The 23,576-nt window shown below is 42.9% G+C and overlaps 3 protein-coding genes across 4 annotated transcripts; 2 read left to right on the forward strand and 1 right to left on the reverse strand.

The window, feature by feature from the left end:
• The first annotated feature begins 1,043 nt into the window (after positions 1 to 1,043).
• mibp2 (muscle-specific beta 1 integrin binding protein 2) lies at positions 1,044 to 3,539 on the forward strand. Of its 2 annotated transcripts, XM_070969154.1 has the most exons (8): positions 1,044 to 1,278; positions 1,871 to 1,961; positions 2,163 to 2,211; positions 2,453 to 2,642; positions 2,739 to 2,810; positions 2,896 to 3,002; positions 3,095 to 3,189; positions 3,273 to 3,539. In XM_070969154.1, exons 1-7 carry the CDS (start codon positions 1,253 to 1,255, stop codon positions 3,178 to 3,180), a joined length of 621 nt encoding a protein of 206 aa, XP_070825255.1. In that variant the 5' UTR covers positions 1,044 to 1,252; the 3' UTR covers positions 3,181 to 3,189; positions 3,273 to 3,539. The 2 variants fall into 2 exon arrangements, with proteins under 2 accessions (XP_070825255.1, XP_070825263.1); XM_070969162.1 differs by lacking the exon at positions 2,163 to 2,211.
• A 7,291-nt stretch (positions 3,540 to 10,830) lies between these two features.
• On the reverse strand, positions 10,831 to 15,586 carry bloc1s6 (biogenesis of lysosomal organelles complex-1, subunit 6, pallidin). Its single transcript, XM_070960737.1, has 6 exons — positions 15,458 to 15,586; positions 15,137 to 15,237; positions 13,466 to 13,625; positions 12,692 to 12,779; positions 12,502 to 12,588; positions 10,831 to 12,393 (listed from the first exon to the last, which is right to left on the reverse strand). The coding sequence occupies exons 2-6, from the start codon at positions 15,198 to 15,200 to the stop codon at positions 12,274 to 12,276; spliced, it is 519 nt and encodes a 172-aa protein (XP_070816838.1). The 5' UTR covers positions 15,201 to 15,237; positions 15,458 to 15,586; the 3' UTR covers positions 10,831 to 12,273.
• Positions 15,587 to 15,618: 32 nt separating this feature from the next.
• On the forward strand, positions 15,619 to 23,060 carry slc30a4 (solute carrier family 30 member 4). The gene is made up of 8 exons (XM_070960723.1): positions 15,619 to 15,745; positions 16,077 to 16,606; positions 17,809 to 17,955; positions 19,623 to 19,776; positions 20,056 to 20,272; positions 20,385 to 20,490; positions 20,593 to 20,727; positions 21,923 to 23,060. Exons 2-8 carry the CDS (start codon positions 16,210 to 16,212, stop codon positions 22,075 to 22,077), a joined length of 1,311 nt encoding a protein of 436 aa, XP_070816824.1. The 5' UTR covers positions 15,619 to 15,745; positions 16,077 to 16,209; the 3' UTR covers positions 22,078 to 23,060.
• Positions 23,061 to 23,576: the final 516 nt, after the last annotated feature.

Consider the following 23,576-nt stretch of genomic DNA (forward strand, 5'->3'; position numbering starts at 1 on the left):
AAAGATGTCCTATAGAGGTCCATTAAGGTCCAAGCAGTAAATAGAGGCCCTGTCTTCTTATAGATTACATTAGGTAAATGCTACCAACAATGAACTGCACTCATTTAGTCTCTTCTTGTTTTGCTGTCTCATGTGTAGTCTATCATTTTGTATTTCTCACAGTGTTTAGATACAATATTCCAGGTTTCGGCTTTTCTAATCTAGTCCACAGCATCAGTTCATTTTTCAAAGATCCAGTGGTGTCACCGGCACAATTTAAAAAATACCAAAAGTATTAAGTAAAGTACATAAAGTAAAGGGAAAAGATGGAAAATTGTGAAATGAGATATGAAAATTGTGGTCCCTTTCAGAGCCTTAAATGATTTATGTGTTCATGTAAGCAGTGTTTTAATGTCATTTGATCCAAGTGAAGGTGTGCTATAACTAAATGCTATGATATTTAAACGATAGTAATACATCATTTCTTATAAGCTTATGGATGTTTTGCATAGCAGAATGGAAATGCTTGATGACTAGTGCCTCAAAATGATATCTTGTGATTAAAGGGATGCATTTTGGAAAGTAGGGCGATCTGTGAAATGTGAAAAATGCAAAATATGATTGCATTGTTAATACAGTGGAATTAATGTGTAAATAGCATCTTACTGTCGTACTTAACGGAGTTGGAGCTAATTATATATATATGTTTGGTATTTGAAATTCTAACAATGCATCATATTCTATGAGCTAATCACGTTTTGCTAAGTATTTACATCTGTGAGAGAAATGTTAAGTAAAAACTGCGATATCTGCCTCTAAACGTAGTGGAACTACAAAACAGCATAAATTGCAGTGAAGTAAGAAAGCATTTAAAATTAAAATTAGTCAACATCATGGGTTCAGGTTGGAAGGCGGGGTGAGCGGAGGGAGGAAGTGGGATGGCAGCTGCGGTAACACTCGCCCGTGATTGGTTGTTCTGGGTTTTCCGTGCGGCTCGAGGTGTTTAAATAGCCAATCACGTCGCTCTCTCCAGTATGTGTAGAGGTTACAGCTAGCTGACGGTCCTCTCTCGGTGGAAGACCGTGTCCGAGTGACAGCCCGTGCCTGCTGCTCTTACCTTACTCACTTAAATCAAGTGCCATGGAGGACTCAAGTAGTTGACGTTTCCTGCTGCAACCTTCTCTTTTTAGCCTTTCTTCCCGTCTGATCATTGATCCTGAACCGGTTTATTGACGTTTTGAACACCTTTTACGAGCTTTGACCATCCGAAAACATGAAGTACATCATCGGCATCGGCGGGTGAGTTCCTGCGGATGAATGGCCGGGAGCTAGGCTAAGCTAGCTGGCTAGCGGAGCCGCTAGGCCGTAAAAGCCCGGTACACGTGGGGAGGGCGGTCATGACATCTGCGAAATTGTCGCTTCGTTTTTGTTGTACTGCTGTTGAAATTGCTCAGTAATGACACGTAGCAGTGTTTAGTGCGAACGCTCCTCTCTGGTAATCGTTAAACGGAGCAAAGCTAGCGATCACAGGCATGTTACAGAGATAAGTGAGGCCGCCTTATGCCCAGCAGAGCCTTCCTTTTTTCATGTAGATATTAACCCTTTGGTCAGTACATTGTCTAACTTTTGTATTACTGTGTAAATATTTGATCTGAAGGTGGCAGCTTATGGTTTATAACTAACTGTATTTTTAAATCAATGATCATCACATGCCAAGAGAAATGCTATTTATGTAGTTTAACAATATGTAAAAACATATGAATGAGCATCTAACTTTATTATCATATGGATGTTCCAGACACAATATTTGAAGTGAGGGTCTGATGTTCAGCTTTCTGCGTGGGTTGCATCATCCACCGTTCACTGACATGTATTGCTTTGTTCCACGCAGCGTCACCAATGGAGGGAAAACCACCCTCACCAACAGACTGATCAAGAACCTGCCCAACTGCTGTGTGGTCCATCAGGATGACTTCTTCAAGGTGAGCCACACGCACACATCCCTCCTTTTCAATTTTTGGCTGTAGTTAAGCAAAGGGATAGCTCTGGGTGACACAAGTCAGTGGCGTGTCAACGCTTTGCTGCCTGTGTCACTTGATACGGTTTGAGCTCGTGTTAAAGAAACGCTTCCATGTAGCACTAGTGGAATGTACCTGGGTACATCTTATCAATGTATGTTTCAGCCCCAAGATCAGATTGAAGTTGGTGAAGATGGCTTTAAGCAGTACGATGGTAAGCCTGGGTTTTTAATGAAAGGGTTTGTGTGTGTGTGTGTGCGTGCGTGAATGCGTGTTTGGGTGTTGTGTGTTTGCTCCTGCCCTGACCTCGTTTCATTTGTAATCTGCATGCAATATAGACAAACGTGAACACTGAATGTGTTTCTCACTTACTCTTTGCCATTTTCTATACGCTTCTCTCCTCCCCCCCCCCCCCCCCTCCATTACACCCTCCCCCCCTCGGCTTCGCCCTTCAGTCATCACTGCTCTGGACATGGACGCCATGATGAGTACGATCTATGCGTGGTTGGAGAACCCGGTGAAGTTTGAAAAGTCTCATGGCGTTAATAACACCCTGGATACCGAGATCGTCCCAAAGTCTGACCGTAACGAGGAGGAGGAGACTCACATCCTCATTGTGGAGGGCTTCCTGCTTTACACCTACGGGTAAGAACGTGGGCACGTTGCATTTCTGTTTGCGCCATTTCTCACTGTGGAATCAGACCGCTGTGCCTCGAGGATAATTTATCTCTACCTCTGCAGACCTTTGATCGACGTGCTGAACCAACGTTACTTTATTTCCATCCCGTACGAAGAATGCAAAAAGAGGAGGTGGTAAGTGTTCAGACACTGTTCTTAAGTGGCCGTTTTAGTCTAATCTGCCAGCTTATCATAAGTAATTGGTGTTGTGTCTCTGCAGCTCCAGGAACTACACGGTGCCAGACCCCCCCGGCCTGTTCGATGGCCACGTCTGGCCCATGTATCTGAAACATAAGAACATCATGGAGGGGTCAGGTGTTGATGTCTGTAAGTGTGCATTGCCACGTATTCGACTGCGTTTTCCATATTTTAAAGACGAAAGTTTCTCCTATTGATTCAATGTTTGTGCGCTCTTACAGTGCAGCTAGATGGAACCAAGTCAAAGGAACAGCTGTTCAACTTTGTCTATGGCGACATCCTGAACAACATCCAGAAGACTCTTTAATAGACAAAGGTACGCAAGTCATCTGACTGTCTTCTGACAAAATGCGTCCGGTGAAATGTCAGTTTCTGATCGCTTCTCTCTCTCTCTCGCAGGTCATAGGATCAGCTAAAAGGAGGATATACTCAGCCTGCAAGCAGAAGACCGCCTGCCTTAAGTTTCTACCTGGCAGCTCATTTAGCTGACTGCTATGATTTTTATGAAAATGTAAATGTTAAACCGACGGCATCAGATGCTGGCATGACTTTTTTTATCAACCATATTTATTGCTTTGTTACAGCCAACACTCCAAGGAGAGTTGATGGATATGTTCACAGGATGGTTAGACTAAGCCGCTTATGTCAATAAATGACCTCCTACCAGTTCTGTACTATTGTGATTATTCAGTTGAAACCATACAAATTGCTACCTGTGGCAGTTTTCAGCATAGTGCCCCTTTCAACACTTACAGCCCTGGGCAGCTGCTAAGTTGGGCACAGTGTGCAGACGCCTTTCACTATCTTTCTCCCAGGCAACAGTTGGTGTGAGTGATAAGTGGAATCACGAGTCTGAACCTCGTGACTACAGGTTTACAGCACAACCCTTATCTCCACTCAGATGCACATGGCCAGTTTCCCTGGAACTGTTTCCGTCTGAATAAACGTAGAATTACACAACTTAAAAAGTCCCTTTTACTCGGTTTTACAGTGCAATAGCTGTGTGATAATGCAGATCAGGTCAGTAAGTGGAAGTAAATGCGTGGTTTCCATACCTAAGGTTCTTGTAATGTGGGCCAAGGTGTCAAAAACACATGCAGTATATAATGTATGTGAGCATTGGAAGTATTCCACAAATGCATTGCGCTCAAAGCCTTGTATACATATGTTTAGGTTCCTGGTTGCTGTAAGTGGTGAAGTTCCACAGACTTCCTGCGCAACACTTGGAGCAAGTGGCAAGGACCCAACGTCACTCCCACACCAATATTTTATTTGAGTGACTGACTTGAGAACAGCTGTTTCATCCCATATGCCCAAAACAAGGCATTTAAAAGAGATGCCTCACCACATTTGCAATGCAGAAGCTCAACCATTTGGTCAGACGCTCCATAAAGCCGCGGTCACTCTTTGGGTTGCAAACATTGCTTCATGTGTTATGACTGCAGGCACACATGTTTGTATTTATTTGTAGTCTTGTGTTTTATGTGCACATACAGACAGTATGTGGTGAGTGTAATATGAAGAGGTGGGCTGTGTCATCTAAGTGTAAGCTTAAGATGAATTTTCATCTTTGCATGAGTAGAAAAAGTTTCTTTATTTAAACTAATTCACCAGTTGGAGCAGTTATGCAATGCTGTACTAATGCATTAGGCTCATGCATTAATATTGTGCATGTGTGGCAGTACATTTCTTTTCCTGAAATGGAAAAATACAGCTGTTGAAATCTAAATTCAACATGTACAGAAGGCTGGAACATGGGTGTGTCAGGCCGCTGTGAGGGAGTGAAATCGGTCTCACTCTGTCCTTTCTTCACTGCTCTGTGAAAGCTCGTTACGTAATGTTACTACAGTGCAGACGTCCAGATGTATGGAAGTGGGTCAGAGCTGTATGTAAGACACAACCTCCTGGTCCACATAGGGGAAGTCAGTTTTCCCCCCTTTGTACTTCCACGTCCGCATAATCTCATCTAGTTACATCTAAAGGGTCAGTTTCAATGTTATATAGTAAAAAAAATCCAACTGTACTGGTTTTTTTCTTCTCTCAACCTTGAAAACAAACTACATCATGTTCTTAGATCTGCTGCCTGAAATCTTTTTTCCATTCAACAGTCACTGTTTCCCCCACTGCTGGATGTGCCATCCTGGAATAAAACAACCCTCAAATGTTGATGTTACGCTGCGTGCAGGTCAAACAGAGGTCTGACTAAGCGAGCATGTGTTGTATTATTCACAGAGAGCCTTTCTCCAGACAGACTGTATGATTGACACATGGCTGCAGCTTGGACACGTGCAGGCGGACGGAGAGCATCTGTCTTTAAAAGCAAGTTTTTCAAAGCATTTTGAGTCATTAAGTCACAGTTTATATTTAAGGTTTTACACTGCATTTTGATGGCTCCACTCTTGTCCTCTAGCTGGTATAATACAGCATGTGTGCTGCATTGAATGTGACCTCACACACAACCAGAGGCTTCACACATATATTCATTCATCAGCTTTAAAACACAAGTTCAGTAATATGGATATTATTTATTTAAAGCTCCAGAATATCCTTTGCTTGCTCCTGTTCAAGTTTAAGTTAAACGTAGCTTCAGTTCACGGGCTGCTGTTTGGATTGAGTTTGAATAGTTCAGACCACCAGTGCATTCAAATGTATTGAGGCTTAGAGAGGAAGCCAGAGAGAGGAATAGCGTGTAGGAGATCCTATTACAATGCAATCCATCTTGGGAATTTCCTGTAGCCGACTTTAGGATCGAGCAGGGCAAACAGCAAAATACTTCAGCCTCTGTTCACAATGCAATTCTTTAACTTGGACTAAACTTTTCAAGGCGGAGGAGTTTTACTTTGTCTTAAGTCGGAGCCGAGATATCAGCTTTTGTTCTCAGAGCCAGGTATTCTGTGTGCTGACGTCCTCATACGGCTCCGCACTTCAACGGTGATTCATAATATGCTTAACTTTGACGCCAAATATCATTTTGAGATGGTGTGAATTTCCTCAAAGGGTATCTAACTCGTTTTAAGGCGGGTGTTACTTCACAACATGTGCTCGCTGGCCAGTCCAGTTATGTAACCTTGACTGCTGCTGGCAAGGCCGCCCTACAAAAAAAAAAAAGAAAGAATAAAGAAGCAGACAGTCTCAGGTCTGCATTAAAGCATGGTTGCATACTGACTTCATCTTCGGTAATATTTAACCTCTCTGGCTTTTTTTCTTATATACAGCGATGTGATGGACTTCATGCACAGCTTGACATCTTTAAGATATACACACGAAGCTAACCCAGCATTCTTTGTGTAAATTGGGTCATAGCTTGCAGAAACTAGGTTACTGTGAACTCACTGTCCTCAGATACAATATTTCATGGATGGATAGCGCTGTGGTGATAGAGGACATGGTCCTCTGACACCCGGCCTGCCTCTGGACTACAACAAACCCTGCAGTTTTGGAAACCACACCAACCACCACACACAGGGTTATGATGGCTGCAGTACTGGCTCTTACTGGATCCTGTTTGTGTGTGTGTGTGTGTGTCTGCTTGGCTTTCTGTCTGTCAGTGTGTCTGAGCTGCGCCCGTCTCCTTACACACCTCTCCGCAGTGCATCCAAAAAGCAGGGGAAGCAACAGTCTGCTGTGGTTGACTCAAATAGAGCATATAAACAACGCTATAAATCCTCCCTTCAGACCTCTAACTCCATACAGTTAAGGTTTGGATTATCACATCTCCACCTCTCGCAGGTCAGACAGGACACGGCCACGCAACCACTAACCGTCCTGGTGGCAGCGGCGACTGTGACTGTGTGGCCGCTTGTCTGAAAACAATTTCTTTGTCTTGCTCACAGCTTTGCAATGCGTCCTTTAGCTCACTTCCCCCTGTTTTCTTGTGTTACCCAACCAAAGAAAACAACAAGGACAGGGCACATTCATTTGATCAAATCATCCTTTCCCTCCACCACAACTACGCTGCTCTTCAAAGCCTCTTTTCAGCCTACGACTCGTTTCTATATTTACTTCTTTTACTACAGTCTAAGAGGAGGCCATAAAACCTTTTGTGACGACTGGGGCCGTTGTAAGGGCTTGTTTTGATCCTGCAAAGCCGACACGGCAGTGAGCTGAGCTGGGCTAATGCCACACCTGTGGGGCCGACGTGAAGACAGCTTTTCACCTACTGTGGTTCACCCGCTCTGTCTGTGTTTACGCTGAGTGGAGCTGGCCCTGGGAGAAATTACACCGCAGGGCAGACACAACAAGACACTCTGTAATCCGTAGATGGCATTAGACACTTAAATTGTACACATTTCACTGCCGTTGCTGCAACACGTAGGTGGTGTAGGAAGTATTTCGAGTTCAATCTTTCACTTCAGTAAAAGTAGCAAGACCACAAGTTAAAAATGCTCAGTTACAAGCGAGAGTGCAGTCAGAGTTTGCACTGAAATAAAGTTACACAAGCATTATAGGGTCGGTGTACTGCGGCGTTTGGCAGAATGGCCCCTTTCAAAGAGTTTACAAGGGCCATATTTCTCGATTGGTTTATTACCCGTGAACCATTAACATATAAAAAGCAATTTAGAGCTCCAGAGGCTCAAAAGCTCAAAGTCAACTGGTCTGTACTGATTAAAATGAAAATGTGTTTGGGAATATGAAAACCTAAAGCATAGTTTGGTTTGGTATTGCACAAACAAATAACCAAAAGCTCAATGAATAAACTTGAGTCTTGAGGCCCTCCTTGATGAGGGCCCCTGCATCACAATCAAATTTCAACCCTTATTACTTCAGTTTGTGCTGGTTTTAGGCATAATTTTGACTATTTCCACATTCTGCTACTTTATGCTTCTACTCTACTACATTTCAGAGTGAAATACTTTTCACTCCATTACATTTGTCTGACAGCTGATGTTATTTACCAGATTATGCAATATATCGTTAAAGAGTCGACCACTGGGGAACCTTACAGAAAAACAGTGTGTAGTTGGAGCCCCTCGACACATTTCAGCTGTCTCTATAGTTGTTAGTTGTTTCACTAAAGAGACGTTAAATAACAAATAAGTGTTTGAGGCTGACGGTTAACAGAGAAAAGTCCTAAAAAACTTCTTTTGCAGAACTTCGTCCTCTTTCTTCTCTGATTAATATCGCATGAACCCTGAGGTTTATAACCTCAGAGGGGGCCTGACCCCTGCAGTAAAAATACCTAACAGTATATAAAGTACTTTAAACCAGCTCCGCCTCAACTGATGCATTAGTATTAACAACTGAATAATGTAATATATAATAATCTGTCGGCGAAAGGGGCCATTTCTCTACAGAACAAGTACTTTTACTGTTGAACTTCTGTATTTTCACTGAGGTAAAATTCAGAATTCAGCACTTTTACTTGCAAAGGTACTATGTTGTTGTATTGGTACTTTTATTTACAGTAAGTATATGATCTGATTACCTCATTTCAGACATTGGGTTCCTGTGTACAAACTGTACATAAGACACAGAGAGTTGGAGGAACAGGGGGTTGATGGGGGCCCAGGTGCTAAAGTGATTTTAACTGCTTTATGTACTGTCAGGTTGTTTAATGACAGGATATTTCATAAGTTGATCACATTATCAAATTAATGACAGCAAACACTCTAAAAATAACTCAGACACTGTTCTTGGATTAATATATTTAGTTCCATCCATCAATGTACACGATTAAATAAATTTGAAGTTTAAAATTATTGTTTTGGAAAGATGTGGTGGTTACATAGTGACCACTGTTATGCTTAAATATCTCCACTCCACCATCTGTTGAGTCACAGAAACCTAATTACGAATGTTCTCCGTGCCCACTTATCCAGACGTGCGTATGTAGAGTTATATAAGACCTGCTTGAGAAGGGAAAGTAACCTCATTCACTGTCACTTTGGTCAAAAACACCACAAAAAGATATGTTTTCCAGAACCTTCAATCCAGCTCTTCACATGGTACACAGTCTGCATGAATACTGCCACACCAACCAAATGGTAAGGGAAATAATAACATAATGCAGCCATCCTCAGTGTGGGCCCGAGGACCATATCCTGTTATGGTGGGTCTGGGAGAGGCCTGGTGCTGCCAGTCTGAAGCAGACCACAGCCTCCCACTCCTCACCCGTCTGAATCACTGTTTACTTAGACAGGAAGGCCGTCCGCTACACAGCATCATCATCTGCTGCTGCTGCTGCTCCATGTCTGTGACTCGCTTGTGGCTTTGGCAAAGGGGGGTTTGTGTTTTCCCCGACGGCCAAGTTTCTAAAAGCAGACACAAGCTAAAACCAAAGTCTTGGAGGACAGGGCCCGGCCTCGGAAACCGCCGCTTCTCTGAGCCGTCTGCCTCTGAAGCCTCTCACGCCCCCTCCTCCTGGAAAAACACAGCCCTGTTCAATCAAAGGATTAACTAATTAAGAGCAGATCCTGTTTGAGATCCAGTAGGTAAAATATGAGCATGCCCACGGGAAAACAAACTTTGCAATTTTAAAGTAAATGAATTAAACAAAGAGTAATAAATAAAACGGGGAACCTTGAGGTGTGACTGAAAGTTCAGGAAAAAGCTTTTAGGATGACTCATGAACGTGTGAATCACTGGTTACTGGCCCGTGTCCACTCTTGACTCTTGACTTGACTTGTAAAAATAACTGTTAAGAATATCGTTTTGTATTTTCTCCTCCAATGGCTGGATATTCACAACTGAGATCATCTCAAATGACCAGCAACGAAACAGGATATGCCCATTTCATGCTTGTTCCTGCTCCATAAAACACATAAAAAGGGCCAAACTCATAACTGAGTGAATAATATTACAGCTGCAAGATTTCTTTTTGTTTTCAGGAGGATCTTTGCCTCCAGTGTGACCCTGCTGAACTTCTGACAGACGCGAGCAGAACTTCTTCCCTTTTTTACACATTACACTGACCGAGTTTCAGAAAAATTTGAAAAACAGCAATTATTGTTGCAAAAAGCATTCACATATAGTGCCACTGTATATAGACATACAGAGAAAAAATGTCAAACAAAACCCAAAGTCAAGGTACTGAAACCTATATTCAAAATGTGGTTTCCACTGCTTTGCCTCATTTTCATCAGTATGGGATCAGGTTGCCCCTCTCCCTGAGTCTGGACCCCCTCCATGGCCACACTGTGGTGCAGTTTCCGCTCTAAGAGGGACTGGGCGGGGGTGGACCAAGCCATGTTGGTTTTGACTGAGTTTCCTGCTGTAGTAGTGAGTATAAAATTAGAGTTTTATGTGAATTGGAGGGGGCTGGAACAGACACATGCTTGTGTTGGGATGGACAGGAATGTAACCTACTTTCCTGTCAACAAACGCCTGTTTGTATGGCGGGTACATGACAATGGTGTATAAAATGTGTGTGAAAAGAGACAATGTTTGCTGAAAACAACTGCCGAGTGTTTACCAAGTCAGTGACAATTTAAGCTTTATGGGGGAAAAAGCTGAACTGGGAAACAACGAGGACAAGAACCAGCAACCCAAGATCAGCCCTGACGCTTCATTCTGCCTGCTTGTTAATTACAATTACCTACATTCACCCTGCATCCGAGGTGATGAGGTAATCTGCCCACAATTAAGCGGATGTCATGAAAAACAAGCAGAAAACGGAGATTGTGAAATAGTAGTAGAGTTGTGTGCAATGCTTGGAAAACCGAGAATCTGCAGGTTTTCATTAAAATACAGGTTATAAACTCACTAATGAGTTTCTCTCTGATTGCAGGTGTGCTAATCACTAATGCCAGCTGGTGTGGAAATGCTGAAGCAAAAAAAAAAAAAAAAAAACCTGCAGAAACGTGGCCTTCAGAGAGCCGGTGAGAGGACTTCTGGTCTCTGCTGACACCTGGTGGACTGAGGTGCTTAATGCAGTGCATACAGTTGATCGTTGAGCATGTGGGCATGAAAAGAGGGAGTTTACACAACGTGCATATACATAAGTCACTTTTCTACAAACCAGTTTGTGCTGCTTTTATTATTAATTGTACAAACAGTGAAGTTCCAGGTGTAAGTAGTGCATAGAGGCCTCCTGAAAGGTCTGTTCAACAAATTTACAGATGCTGTGTGTGATGTGTGGGCAAAGTTTGGTACATATTATCATTCTCATATCATCCAGACCCCAGAAATACACTCAGTTAACTCGAGTGCAGACCTATTCTTTTTAGAGCATTCCACATTAACAGGCGATGAAGCCCAGCGACGACGTATATTTACACTTTATCTCAAACACGACACTGCATTGATTCTCCTCCTGGACATTGTCTCACGGCTGCAAAAGTGTCTCTGAGAGATTTGCTCCACTCTGAGGGAAGTGCTTGTATCATCAGAGGTTGATAGAGGGAAGAACCAGCATTTGATGATTGAGTCCATGTCTTTGGTTTGTGGTCATCTTGGCAATTTCAGACACAGAGGATCATACCAGGGTTTCTGCAAGTTTTGGCCCAAGAATCACAAACACTATCTATGAGAGTGAACCATTTTCCAAAGTATTTTTGAATCTTTCTCAAATTACATTTCAAATGTTTAAACTCTTGCTTGCTTCCTACTGCAGTGCAGGTATAAAGACAGGTGCTGTCATACAAGTTAAGAAACAACTGAAGTCAAGCTACCAGATAAGAACTCATATCCCCAAAGTCACGAATGTTCTACAGAAAATAAATAATACCAAAAATGAAACAGAAGACATTTACAATGTGTTCTGCAATACTATTGGAAACAAACTCACAATATATCCAAAGCCAATTTCAGTCCGATTTTAACAACTTTGTACTATTTCTTAGAGCACACTGAAATGCAGAAGTGCCCCAAAACCATTTTCAACAGCTAACAGATCTGGTCTCAGGTTCCACAGTTCCAGTTAAAATGGTCTGTCCTGTAGAGACCTGCTGAGATATGAAACCTGCTGGAGGCTGGCCATAAAGCTGTAAAAACAAAATTACTTTTATTACCTGAACTGAGATATTGTGCAATAACTCAGAGCAAACCTGTCACATCAGTGAGCACCGTCAACTGCAATTACATCCAATGATAGTTTAAGATGGACAGTAATAAAAGCAGATTTAATATTAGGTCTGGTGGATTGATGATGGAGAGCAAGGAAACGCATTCAAAGATCTAAAACTGCTGGGGTGTCTGGGCCTGAATGGTCTATGATACGACCACAACATCCCTGGTTGGGATTTAATCGGAAACCATAACTGCATCTCATCTCCCCTCTCGCTGCTTTCACTTAGGCTCTGCTGTATTCTGTCATATGAGGCAAAAACGCCCAAATCTAAAATAGTTGCACTTTGGAAAATGTTCAGCAGTAATGTAACGTATAGTTGATATGTAATAAATAGGCTAAAACATGCAAAAGCACCCGTACGTCCCATGAACACAGCGGACGTACGTGGGGATCCTACGTTCTTTTAGCAGGTTTGGCGATAAGCTGCCTCTCTCTCTCCAGCTCCTTCTCACGCTGCTGCTCCTTCTCCAGCGCCTCCTTCTGCTTCTGTTGCTGCAGCTTCAAAGCTCGTTTCTGAGAGAAAGCGACAGACGACATTTAACCAATATCTGCTCCTTATCTTTGAGCGTGGCGTCATATTAGGAAAGCACTCATGTTTAATCTGACTGGGACTGGAGATACCTTTAGCTTAGTCGTCTTCTCGTGGAGCAGGATCATCTCTTTCCTTATGTTCACCAATTTATTGTGGTAAACCTTCGCCTCTGTAAACTTAAGACAACAAACCGGGTGAGAAGTCTTTCCTGCTGGTTGGTGTTGAGACAAACAAGAGCAACATGAGCGCAAATGAGATTATAAGTCAGACCAAACACACCAGTGAATTGAGGTCCAGTAAGGTATTACATTCTCTGAACTTGGTGACTTCTTGGTCCAGCGTGTCTAACAGTATCAGCTGATTTTGTCTGTTTGAGACAAAAAAAAAGAAAAAATGTCAACAAGTGTACTTTTCTACCAAATATTACTCATGTTTAAGGACATCTGTGGAATATTTAAGTCAATACAGAGAAAAATGCACATGTATGTTACTCATTCAGGCAATGACGGGATGCTTAAAAGCGTCCCGCAGGAGACAGACAGCTGAGGGTGTTTCACATGACTTACGATGCTCAGCACTGCCAGCATTAGAGCCAGAGGTCAACCCATCCGTCCAGTTCTGCTTCATGCATGAATGTGACACAACTTTGCATACGGGTGTCTTTGTCTGTCTGCACATCTGCTCGTGGATTACGTGACTGACTGCTGTGCAGGCGGGGACGGCTTCTTTCTAAAGAGATTATGTATCTTTCTACTTTTTGTGAGCCCTTTAAGGAATAGCTCTTCATTGCTTCCTTTCTAATCATCCTCAATATTTACAAGATGAGTCAAAAGAAAATTTACAAGCAACTTTGTAATAAACCATAATCACCTCTCAGTGATCTATCCCAATCTGTTGCCATTATAGCAGTTTTTGCCACAAGCAGACTGGGTGAAACAGTGCTTACTAAAAAGTATTAGAAAGTACTGCGCTATGGATCAAGTGTGTACTTTGCAGGCGGCCATCAGGTGCAAAGGTTGTGCATCATGAAACGCTGAGGAGGGAAATACTCACGTGAGCTCTTGGAGGGCTCGTTTAGAGTTCTGCAGATCTGGCAGGTAGTGAGAGAGTAAACCCTCTGTGAGTTTGTCCACTGCTTTCCGATCCACAAACACACGCTCTACAGCGGCTGAGCTCTGCACAGGCAGTGATTCCTGCTGTGCCAACTGGAGATCTGTCACATATTTAACAAAAAAAAATGCATTTAGTTTTGTTTCACCAAAGTCCCTTCAATAAATGAACCTATGAGCTTCCATTTTTTGGTGGTCTGATGGAAATTTTAGCTCTTGTACAGGCTACCATTCACCTCTCTATTCCAGCACTTGAGATGCAAGATTGAATTGTTCTGTTGTTGTTGCAATTTGTTCATGAACATACTTAAACTAAACTGCTGATTCTTGCACAATGTTGAATTGTTTCCAACAGTGTCTTGGGAAATCTTACATGTCATCTGATCTTGGATCTCATTTTTGCTGCTCTGAATTTCCGGTCTGACCTGCTGCAGTCACTGGGCGATTCTTCAGGAATTCAGAGGCAGAAATGACAGAGAAAAGCCTGCTTCTACCCATGAAACCTCATGAATTGATCAGCAAAGTCACCTCAAAATCAGAACATTTAAACCTCTCTAATTTCAAGGCTGCTCTCACTCTCTCTCTCTCAATAAACCTATGACTTTTGACTGAGCCTGTAACTTTAATTATTCATTGTGTGTTATTGCATTTTATTAAGGACTTTGTTCCTGTTGTTTCTCAGTATAAATGTAAGCAGGGCACTCTGCTTATTCTACTCATAAAGGTGAGCTTACTCATCATGAGTACTACTCAGCCTGAGCAAACAGGTGGATACTGCTCTATGTGGCTCTGGAGGAGCTTTCTGAAGTCTGTGAAAATAAACCTAATGATGTCTTCGGGGTTACTTTCTCTCAATTTCTCTCGTTCTCAATTTGATCTCGAGCTCGGAGGATTAAGCTAAAAGCTTGAGTCACGAGCAGCTTCCACGTAATGTAGGTAGAGATGGGACAGATTCCCATGTTCATGTTGGCTGAATGGTTGCAGAGTTGGTTATGTGAGCATAAAAAACTGCAATGACAATATGCATCATATGTTGGTTTAATTACCTTCAAAACCACATGTTGATCTGTGTTTGTTAGCTTTTCAGGCACTTCTGGATTTCTACGCACCACATCGAATACATCAGAGCTTCAAGAAAACACTTAAGTCATAATCATGGCTTGGATGCTGACATGAATGAACTGGTAATTACGATAGCTCTCCTATGACATGAATGCAGCATAAGCAAAGATGTTTTTGACTTGCATTATAGGATGTGCAGGAGCCACTGTTTTTGGAGCTTGGCTTACAGCAGGGACTAAAAGTCAGGATATCTCAGACTCTGCTACTTTGACTTGAACAATTCAGCCAACCTATTCTGCACAGAAACCTTAATATATCTATAGAGCAAACTGCATGCTTCACCTATATAAGTCTAACCATTGTTTTGATGTTCATGGTCCTTTCCTTGGACCCCCTAAGGTCAGTAGTGGTTGCTCACTGGTGAATGAGAAAGCGTGAGCTGCACTGTGACAAGCAAAAGCTGGGGCTGGAGTCATTCATTTACACTGAAGTTAAGGCAGCCTGGTCAGACAGGTGTGGGCAGCAGAGACAGGTGAAGCATCAGCACACATACCTTCACTGTGCGGAATTTCACTCTGGGACGAAGGTCCTTCATCTTCCATCCCCTCTACCTCCATATGCAGCGACTCTGTTCACCCAGGCTGCTTTTATCACCTAAAGAGAGACACCAAGCAATCAGACAGATGGATCTCACATACAATCTGATGGAAATGATCTGGGTCGTAACATTGTCTTATCACAACATGGAGCATTTGAACGTTGAGGAAGTATCTGGCTAGCTTACTGAAGCTGCTCCATGATAAGTTAGATCGCGACACATTAGCAACCAGACAGTCAGGCTGTCGACACTTCACCCCAGTCGACACCATCTTACCTGTCTGACAGCCTGTTTAACAGTAGCTGCAAATGCGGGGAGTTATGTTGACCGAAGGCAGAAGTATGATAGCGAAACAACAGCAAGATTGTAGATTCGTTGCTGCGTCTGGAAAAAACGTCATGTGATTCCTGCGTCATCACGTGACTGCGCAGGAAACCGAACTTGCTTATGTTACCGTTACCTCCGAGTGCGGAGGGAGCACTACCACTCTGATGTTTACGCCACCATAGCGGTTATTAATTTAACAAAAAACGAAGTTTGTACAACCGAAAACTACATGTAAAGGTAAGTCTGCCTCATTCCTTTTAAAACAAGCTACCTCACGACGAGGGTTGTCTGCCGGTCGTTTCCTGACATGAACAGATAGCTAATCTTTACTAGCTAGCTTGTTACTGTTTAGCCAAGGCTGTTTTTAAGGACAACTGAACTCAAAGTTTATCTGCTCACGTGGGAACGTGAGTGCCTCCGAGGGCGGATATTTAGCACATCAAGTCACCAACTTGAAAGTGACACAAATAGGCATGTTGAGATCGCGTCGTTGAAATCTGCTGAGCTGGGCGGACGTGAAACGATGCTCTGTGCGCTGCTATCACTTTCCTTTGTCGCTCTCCTCCAGGTACTAAAATGGAGAGGAAACACAAGTTTTCAGCCCTGCTCGACACGAAATGTGAATGCTTACCTCAGACGACGATAACGCTGGCGTAAAGACGAACATACCTGGATATACCTTGCCCTCGTAATTGCTGAAGATGTCAGGTGGGAACTTCTTGAAAAAGATGCGGTCAGCCCTCCGGAGGGAGCGGAGCGACTGGGACCTGAGCGACACGGCGCCCTTTGACTTCTCCGAGGACCTGGTGGAGGATGAGGCCCCCAAGTTCAACAAACTGAAGGTGGTGGTCTCCGGAGAAATGTCAGACTACTCTGCCGGAGCTCCTTCCAACGGAGTGGCCGTGAACACGCTGGTGGTGGCGGACGATGATGACTCCCTGCTCGAATCCTCCTCCAGCCTGGGCAGCCCCGGGTTGAATATGGACCCATGTGACAACTGCACCAAGAAGAGGGAGAGTATCAAACAGAAGAAAGTGATGAAGAGGCTTGTCATTGCCGCTTTGCTGTATTTCCTTTTCATGACAGGTGAAATTATAGGTAAGCATGTGCAGAGTGAACCTCACTACATATTTTTATTTAATGCAGGATTTTATCACCGCGGGTCAGTGACATCACAAAAGCTGTCACAGAGAGGTGGAAGATGAAGGTGAACCACAAGGCTTTTAAGATGTGTTTGGACAAGACTGTTCAGATAAACACACTGGTTGTAGGTCAGGGTGAAACAAAGGCCGCCTCCTCTAACACAATAAAACATTAGGAAAATGGACCGGAGGTGCTGTTTAACACAGGAAACGCTCTGTTTTTATTGCGTGTGGCTATTGTTTCACATGTGCCTTGTCAATGCATTGAGCACCACCAGTCACATACTGCTCACCTCCATTGTGTTGTGGTGGGGGGAGATGTCGTAATGCAGTCCAGCATTACACATTCACACACTGTTGCCTCAGAAATGATCAAACTGAATCATTACCTCTCTGGTAAACCAGACAAAAAATACAAAAGTCAGGTCTGTTGTATAGGATTGAATCTGGGACAGTGCTGGTGTCCATATTAAAGCCATCATCTGTATCTCCCAGATCTACATCCAGATCATAGTTGCTGCAGTTTATGTGAGTCTGCACGGAAAGCAGCCCGAAGCCTGAGTGACTGATTATACAAGTCCGACCAGCATTTCAGCCACTGGTGTAGGAGCAAGTGGAAGCCTGTCTGGCTGACTTGCTTGTGCTGAATCATTGCCTCGATTATTGATTTATTTTTATAAAGTACCAAAGTGTTGTTGTTTTGTTACTAATCTTTGGATAATACATGTTTGGGTGCAGTTGAATATGTCAAAAAGAAAACTGCTGCACAAAAATAGAAATGACAGCATTGTACTCCTCATTCTGTTTTTTGTCTCTTCACGTAAGATAGTGGCCCTTTGTTTTCAGTATGAGTGTGTTTTCTAATGAAGAAGTAGTGACAGGAACATAGCGTCGTTCATTAAGTTTTAACTCATAGTGCGTGATAGTTTCAGTCTCTTAGCAGCACGTTAGATCATATGCTACTTTTTCAGTGCATGTGGTCGTTCCACATCATACCTGCACATCTAAACGTGCTCTTTGCTGTTGATGTTTATCTGCATGGAGCCAAACCCATCAAAACTGGTGTTTTGTATCTCAAAATCTGCATGCACAAATAGCTTAGATAGTTCTCAGCAAGTATAACTTTTAACAGTTTGAATAACAGTCTTTTGCTTTCAGGTGGTTATGTGTCAAACAGCTTAGCCATTATGACTGACGCTATGCACATACTAGCAGACGTGGTGGGCATTTTGTTTTCACTGCTGGCCCTGTGGCTCTCCACCAAGCCACCCACCAAGAGGTTCACCTTTGGACTGCATCGCCTCGGTAAGTCTGATTTCAAACACCTTCGCGCTTGTTTCCGCTTTTCTCTCCACTCTGTCAGTCTTGTGCGAGGCAACTGGGCAGAGTGAATGAATCATTTTCAAAGAACAAAGTGTGCGTTCAGCATCTCGAGACGGGTCAGATTCCAGTTAGGATGCTTTAGATTCAGTTACAAGTAGAGATGCACATTATTGAAATTTCAGCCAATAACTGTTCAATTTACACCCCCACGGTCATTTCAGCTGTTACCAATGTGGATATCTATCATTTCACTACAACAACAATGTGTGTCTTGATTCTTGATTGTGTTTGGTGCAGATGTCTTTAGGTAGTACCTGACTGTCCTGATACATTACTGAACAACACATGTTGCCGAATGACTGCAGTCACTCATAGAGAAATGCACCAATTACATTGTGAGACAGCTTCGCATTTTTCTCTAAGAGTTGGATCCCTGTTAGAAGCTGACTCTGACGCAGTTGCCTGAATCAAAACTAAACCGGTTTCATGTAATTAACCCTTATTTACACAGAGCAGAGACGAGTAGGAAGGAAAATAAACATTAAACAAGTTATTGGCTTAGTTAAAGCAGTAATATCCAGGTACTGTAGAGGACATGTTATTGGGAACAGTCTTGACATTACAGAGAGGTAGAGGGTTTTTTTGCTTTTGAATGATGTTGCAGATTCTGACCATGAGGATGCTGCACCACAGTTAAAGCAGTCTTTGCTGTATTAGATCCGGCCATAAATTGTGAATCATCAACCCTTTATTGCACGGAGCTGAGCATGTGCCAGAGTGAAGATAAGGTATAAGATAGCAACTGTCCAACAAGGGTTTGTAAATAAATAAATGCCTGCTACCAGCGTTGTCATGTAAAATGCATCAGTGAGTGTCAGAGTTATCACCAGTCGTGATCATAGGAACAAAATGGTGACAGGAAGAGTGGAGGCAAAATCATCGTGTAAAGGAACTGAGAGCGAAACTGCATTACAATCCTCTCTTTACGTGTCAGAGGAATCCTGGTTCTGTGTCTGTACAAAAGCTTTGGTTGTCGTCAGTTTTCTATGTGATACTGTAGTTAAATGTCATTTCCCGTCAGACTAGATATTTGTTTTCTGTGACCCTGCCAATGTTAAACCCAGTCAGATCTCTGGATCAGGAAAGTGGCATGAATTTTGTTTTATTATCATCAAGGACTAACCCGAGGTTAAAACGGGCATTTTTCAGCGTATGAAAGTGGAGTAATTGCTCACCGGATTATCAGCAGTAGTGTAAAACAATGCTGCCTGCTTGAGCCCTGCAGGAGCTGTAATACCAAATATACTGGATCGAAAACAGCATGAAGCATAGAGCCTGACGTGCATCTCCATGTTGCTTGTGGCTCAACAAGTAATTAAGCAAATTTTTAAGTGTGATTCCTTTAAACGTGGATGGTAATGATTACATTTCAACAAGCTTGGTCATTGAAATTGTTATATTCATGGTTATACCAGTTGGTATTTGTGGGCAGTTTTTCCCCCATACTGTTTAGCTAAGCTCCCCAAGTATGTAGGCACATTCTTCCTGTCTTAACCTATTTGTTGAAATCAGGTTTTTCCTCAGGGCCTCCATTTTTATTGCTATGAATATGCCTTGTATGTACAACTGATTGTGATTTCCTGGCCTAGAGGTGGTATCGGCAGTCCTCAGTGTGGCGCTCATCTACGTCCTGACGGGCATACTGCTCTATGAGGCGGTTCAGAGGACAATACACCAAGACTTTGACATAGATGGAGATGTCATGCTCATCACTGCAGCCATTGGGGTGGCTGTCAACCTCATGTAAGTGAAACTGTCACGTAAATGTCTTTTTGGAGAAAGCGGAGACTTTTTTAAGCGCAGCGACACGACACTTCAGTCCAAAGTACTGTCTAAAATGTGCTTCTCAGTGAGAAGCTGCTGATCCTCCGTGTGTAATGGTTGACAGCAGTTGGTTGGTGAATAAATGAAGACTCACTGACTACAGTTTCTCAGTCAGTTAAATGTTGACAGGAATTGGACAAAACATATCTCATTTGAATGAAAATAAACCTCTCCGTCTTTGTTTTCTTGCGTCCTTAGAATGGGTTTCTTGTTAAACCAAGGGGGTCACCTCCACTCTCACAGCCACGGCCACTCTCACAGCTCCGCGGCTGCCTCAAGCTCGCAGTCAGCTGGATCCGGTCAGCAGCAGCGCCAGCATGGCAGCCTGGCTGTCAGAGCTGCCTTCATCCACGCTTTGGGAGACCTCGTCCAGAGTGTCGGGGTGCTCATAGCTGCATACATTGTCCGCTTCAAGGTACTCAGCCTTTTTAAAGAACTGTTTGTCATGAGTGCAACACACTCGCTTGACAAATACATGCAATGAAGCTTCAAGAAAGTTGTTCTGATGTAACTTTCTGACTTCACAGCCGGAGCTTAAATTGGCAGACCCCATCTGCACCTACATCTTCTCTGTTCTGGTTCTCTTCACCACATTCCGCATCATATGTGACACAGTAGTCATTGTGCTGGAGGGTAAGTGCGCGGTCTCGGTCCCCGAGTCCTGTCAGATTATGTTGTGGAGTGTTTAGAGCGGTGTAGGTGCATCATAGTGTTGTGTTCATCCTGCTCCGTCAGGTGTTCCCAGGCATCTGGACACTCTGCGAATCAAAGAGGACCTTCTAAAGCTGGAGGATGTCCAATCAGTCGACGAGCTGAATGTCTGGGCGCTGACGGCCGACAAGACTGCAGCACTAGTGCATCTCCAGCTCAGTGAGTAGCGATATGCATACCTACATACATGTGTCAGTACACCTGATAATACATATTGTAAATGCAGAATTCGATGCAGGAATGTAATTTGAAAAAAATGTTCAAACAACCACGTCAGCACCGAGAAATGCCGCTGGCAGTGATTCCAGCTTGAATTGTTGTTGGATATGTCGGCTTGCTGTGTGTGTGGATTTTGGCTGGAGTGTCAAGAAACATCTATCTTCAAGATTTCCATAGATTCTCAGAGGAACACATGTCTGGCGTAGCTGCTTTTGGCTTGACTACTTTGATTTAGATGTTTTCCAGCGTTGGCTTGACAGTACGTTAAATGTCAGTGACATGTCAGACCCCCCCCCCCCCATGAATGATGTGCTGAGGCTTGTTCCTGCCAAATGAAGCACATTGCAGTATGGTTCAAGACGTCAGTGTTAATGTCATCAGACCACAGATGGTGTTTGTCTGTTATCTGTTTTGTTTAGAGTTTACTTGTATTCTTCTCTCTCTGATTGTTGCTGTAGGTATAGTCAGAGTAACACAATGCACACATTTTAATGTGGCTTCACATGTGGGATTAGAGATGTGAAGCAAACCTTTAACCTCATGTCTAAATCTTTGTCCCAAAGCCTTACTACATATTAACATCTCAGCAGGTTTTGAGTATGTTGTCTGTTCACACCAAAAAGGTGTCACAGTTACAGATAATCAAAGTAAAAAAACAGTAAACACATGAAAAGTGTGTGATTTCATTGAGATGTGTGACTGCGCTGTTGATGGACGCTGTTCTCCACAGTGTAATGTACGAAGAGAAAGGAATGAATTAAGACAAATTGTGGAAATTGGCTGAACAGCTCTGTGAGCATCCCAGAAAACATACAACATTTTGATGCCTTGTGAGGTTAAATTGGCAGAGACTGCAGTCCCACATGCGTCTGTGCTGGTATCATGCCATTTCCTGTTAGTATAAAAGGCTGAATTATATTGATTTCTTTGTATACCACCTGGAAAAAACAGTATACAAAGACAGTTAGTATATATTGCACAGAGGTGGTATGTAGAAGGGAGTGGACCTTTTACCCTGCAGACATTTTGATTTTAATCATACCTGTTTCCTTCTATGGTATGTCAAAATGTAGGCGATATGGGGACATTCTGTAAGTGGTTTCATGTATATTCACATGCATGTTTGTGTTCACAGCGCCCTCTAGTGGTGACAGCTGGGAGGACGTCCAGGCGAAGGCTCGCCACCTGCTGCTTCACACCTACGGTGTCACCACATGCACCGTGCAGGTGCAGACACACAGGCAGAGGCCTGTACACAACTGTGCACACTGCCAGCTGCCCAGCGCCTAAAGAGGGACTCGCGCTTCATTGACCTCCTCAGTGCATTTCATGGAGCCTGACGGCAGAGGAAACAGTACACAGAGGGCCTGGATGTCGCACCTCAGTGCCAGAGCAGGAGCAGGCGTATGTGTTTTACGTGGAAAGAGACCGGTGCCAAAGGACAGTCAGTGGGACAACAGCCGATGCACATTTCTAATTAAAGGATCACTACAGCCTCCAGGGACCGTGTGCTCTTAAAAACTTGCTCTTAATTCACCATTCAAGCCTACTGCAAATGTTGACTTTTTTTGTATTTTGCTGTTTTACTTATCACGACTGATGTTTTGTCATGAGATGTAAATTTTACTTTTGTTAACCAAGTGTGAGGACTGTATACTAAGATTGTATTATTTTACTGAGGATGTCAGCACATGAAAACATACCTCATGTCATTTGATAATAGCTGTGGTCACAGAGTGTGAAGCAAGTGAGGCAAGAAACCTTTAGACTTTACATTTCATCAAATACACCAAAGCCAGTCGACAGCAACCTTAGGTATTCTTAAAGCAGCTTATATTGGCTGTAGTGAGCAACACTTAAAGTACCTACACTTTTAACACTCCACATTTTATTCTAGCATGTCACGTAATTAATTGTGGCGAGCAGGCAACTGACAATCAAAGTGTGATTGACTTTGAATAAGGGTAAATGCCGACTTCAGTGTGGTTTCAGCCTTACACTCCACACTCAGCTAATTTCCTGTCATTAACAGGCAGTATGATGATGCAGCCGGGTTTGAGAAACCTGCAGTATTTCACAGCTGCCGTGATATTTCAAGCTCGGAGACATGAGTTGAAATTTGCCAATAATAGTGTTAATAGTGTTTTCTCTTCAAGTGTTGAGAGGTTGTTGGGGGGTGTTGATGGTAAACCTGTCTGCATCTCTGATATTAACCATAAGACAAATCAGGAACTAGATCACTGTTTTTGTTTATAATAAAGTATTTAATCTTTTGTGTCTCTCAGTATCTCATTTTTCTTAATGACTTCGTCCAGGAGAAAGCTTCTACTGCGTTATTTCCCACCAAACATCACTGTTGTAGATATGTGACCCATCTTAGTCCACACGTGTTAATCCCTCGTGAATTAAAAAAAGTACAAACACAATTTATAATGGTGGGCTGGTTGCTGTCAACACTAGGTGGTGTACTTCTACAGTAACTGAAATTCTGTTCATGGCAGGATCATTCTGATAAGATAACATGCATATGTATAATTTGTGTTACACTTCCTTATTGAACACGTTTAACCTCTTAAATTATGCGCACACATGGGCGGAACTGTAGCAGAGAGCGAACATTTCCTTCCAAAAGACCTTGTTGTTTACTCGATGAAACAAAAACTAGTTTACTTGCTTTATTTGGTGTTGAATAAAGCCTGTTTGCAGTATGAATGCTGAAGTATATAACTAACTATTACTAAAGACTTAAGTATAATTCTGTAATGGAGCCTCCTGCATGTGCTCACCTC

This window comes from Chaetodon trifascialis, chromosome 1 (assembly GCF_039877785.1).
Source record: "Chaetodon trifascialis isolate fChaTrf1 chromosome 1, fChaTrf1.hap1, whole genome shotgun sequence".
NCBI lineage: Eukaryota > Metazoa > Chordata > Actinopteri > Chaetodontiformes > Chaetodontidae > Chaetodon > Chaetodon trifascialis.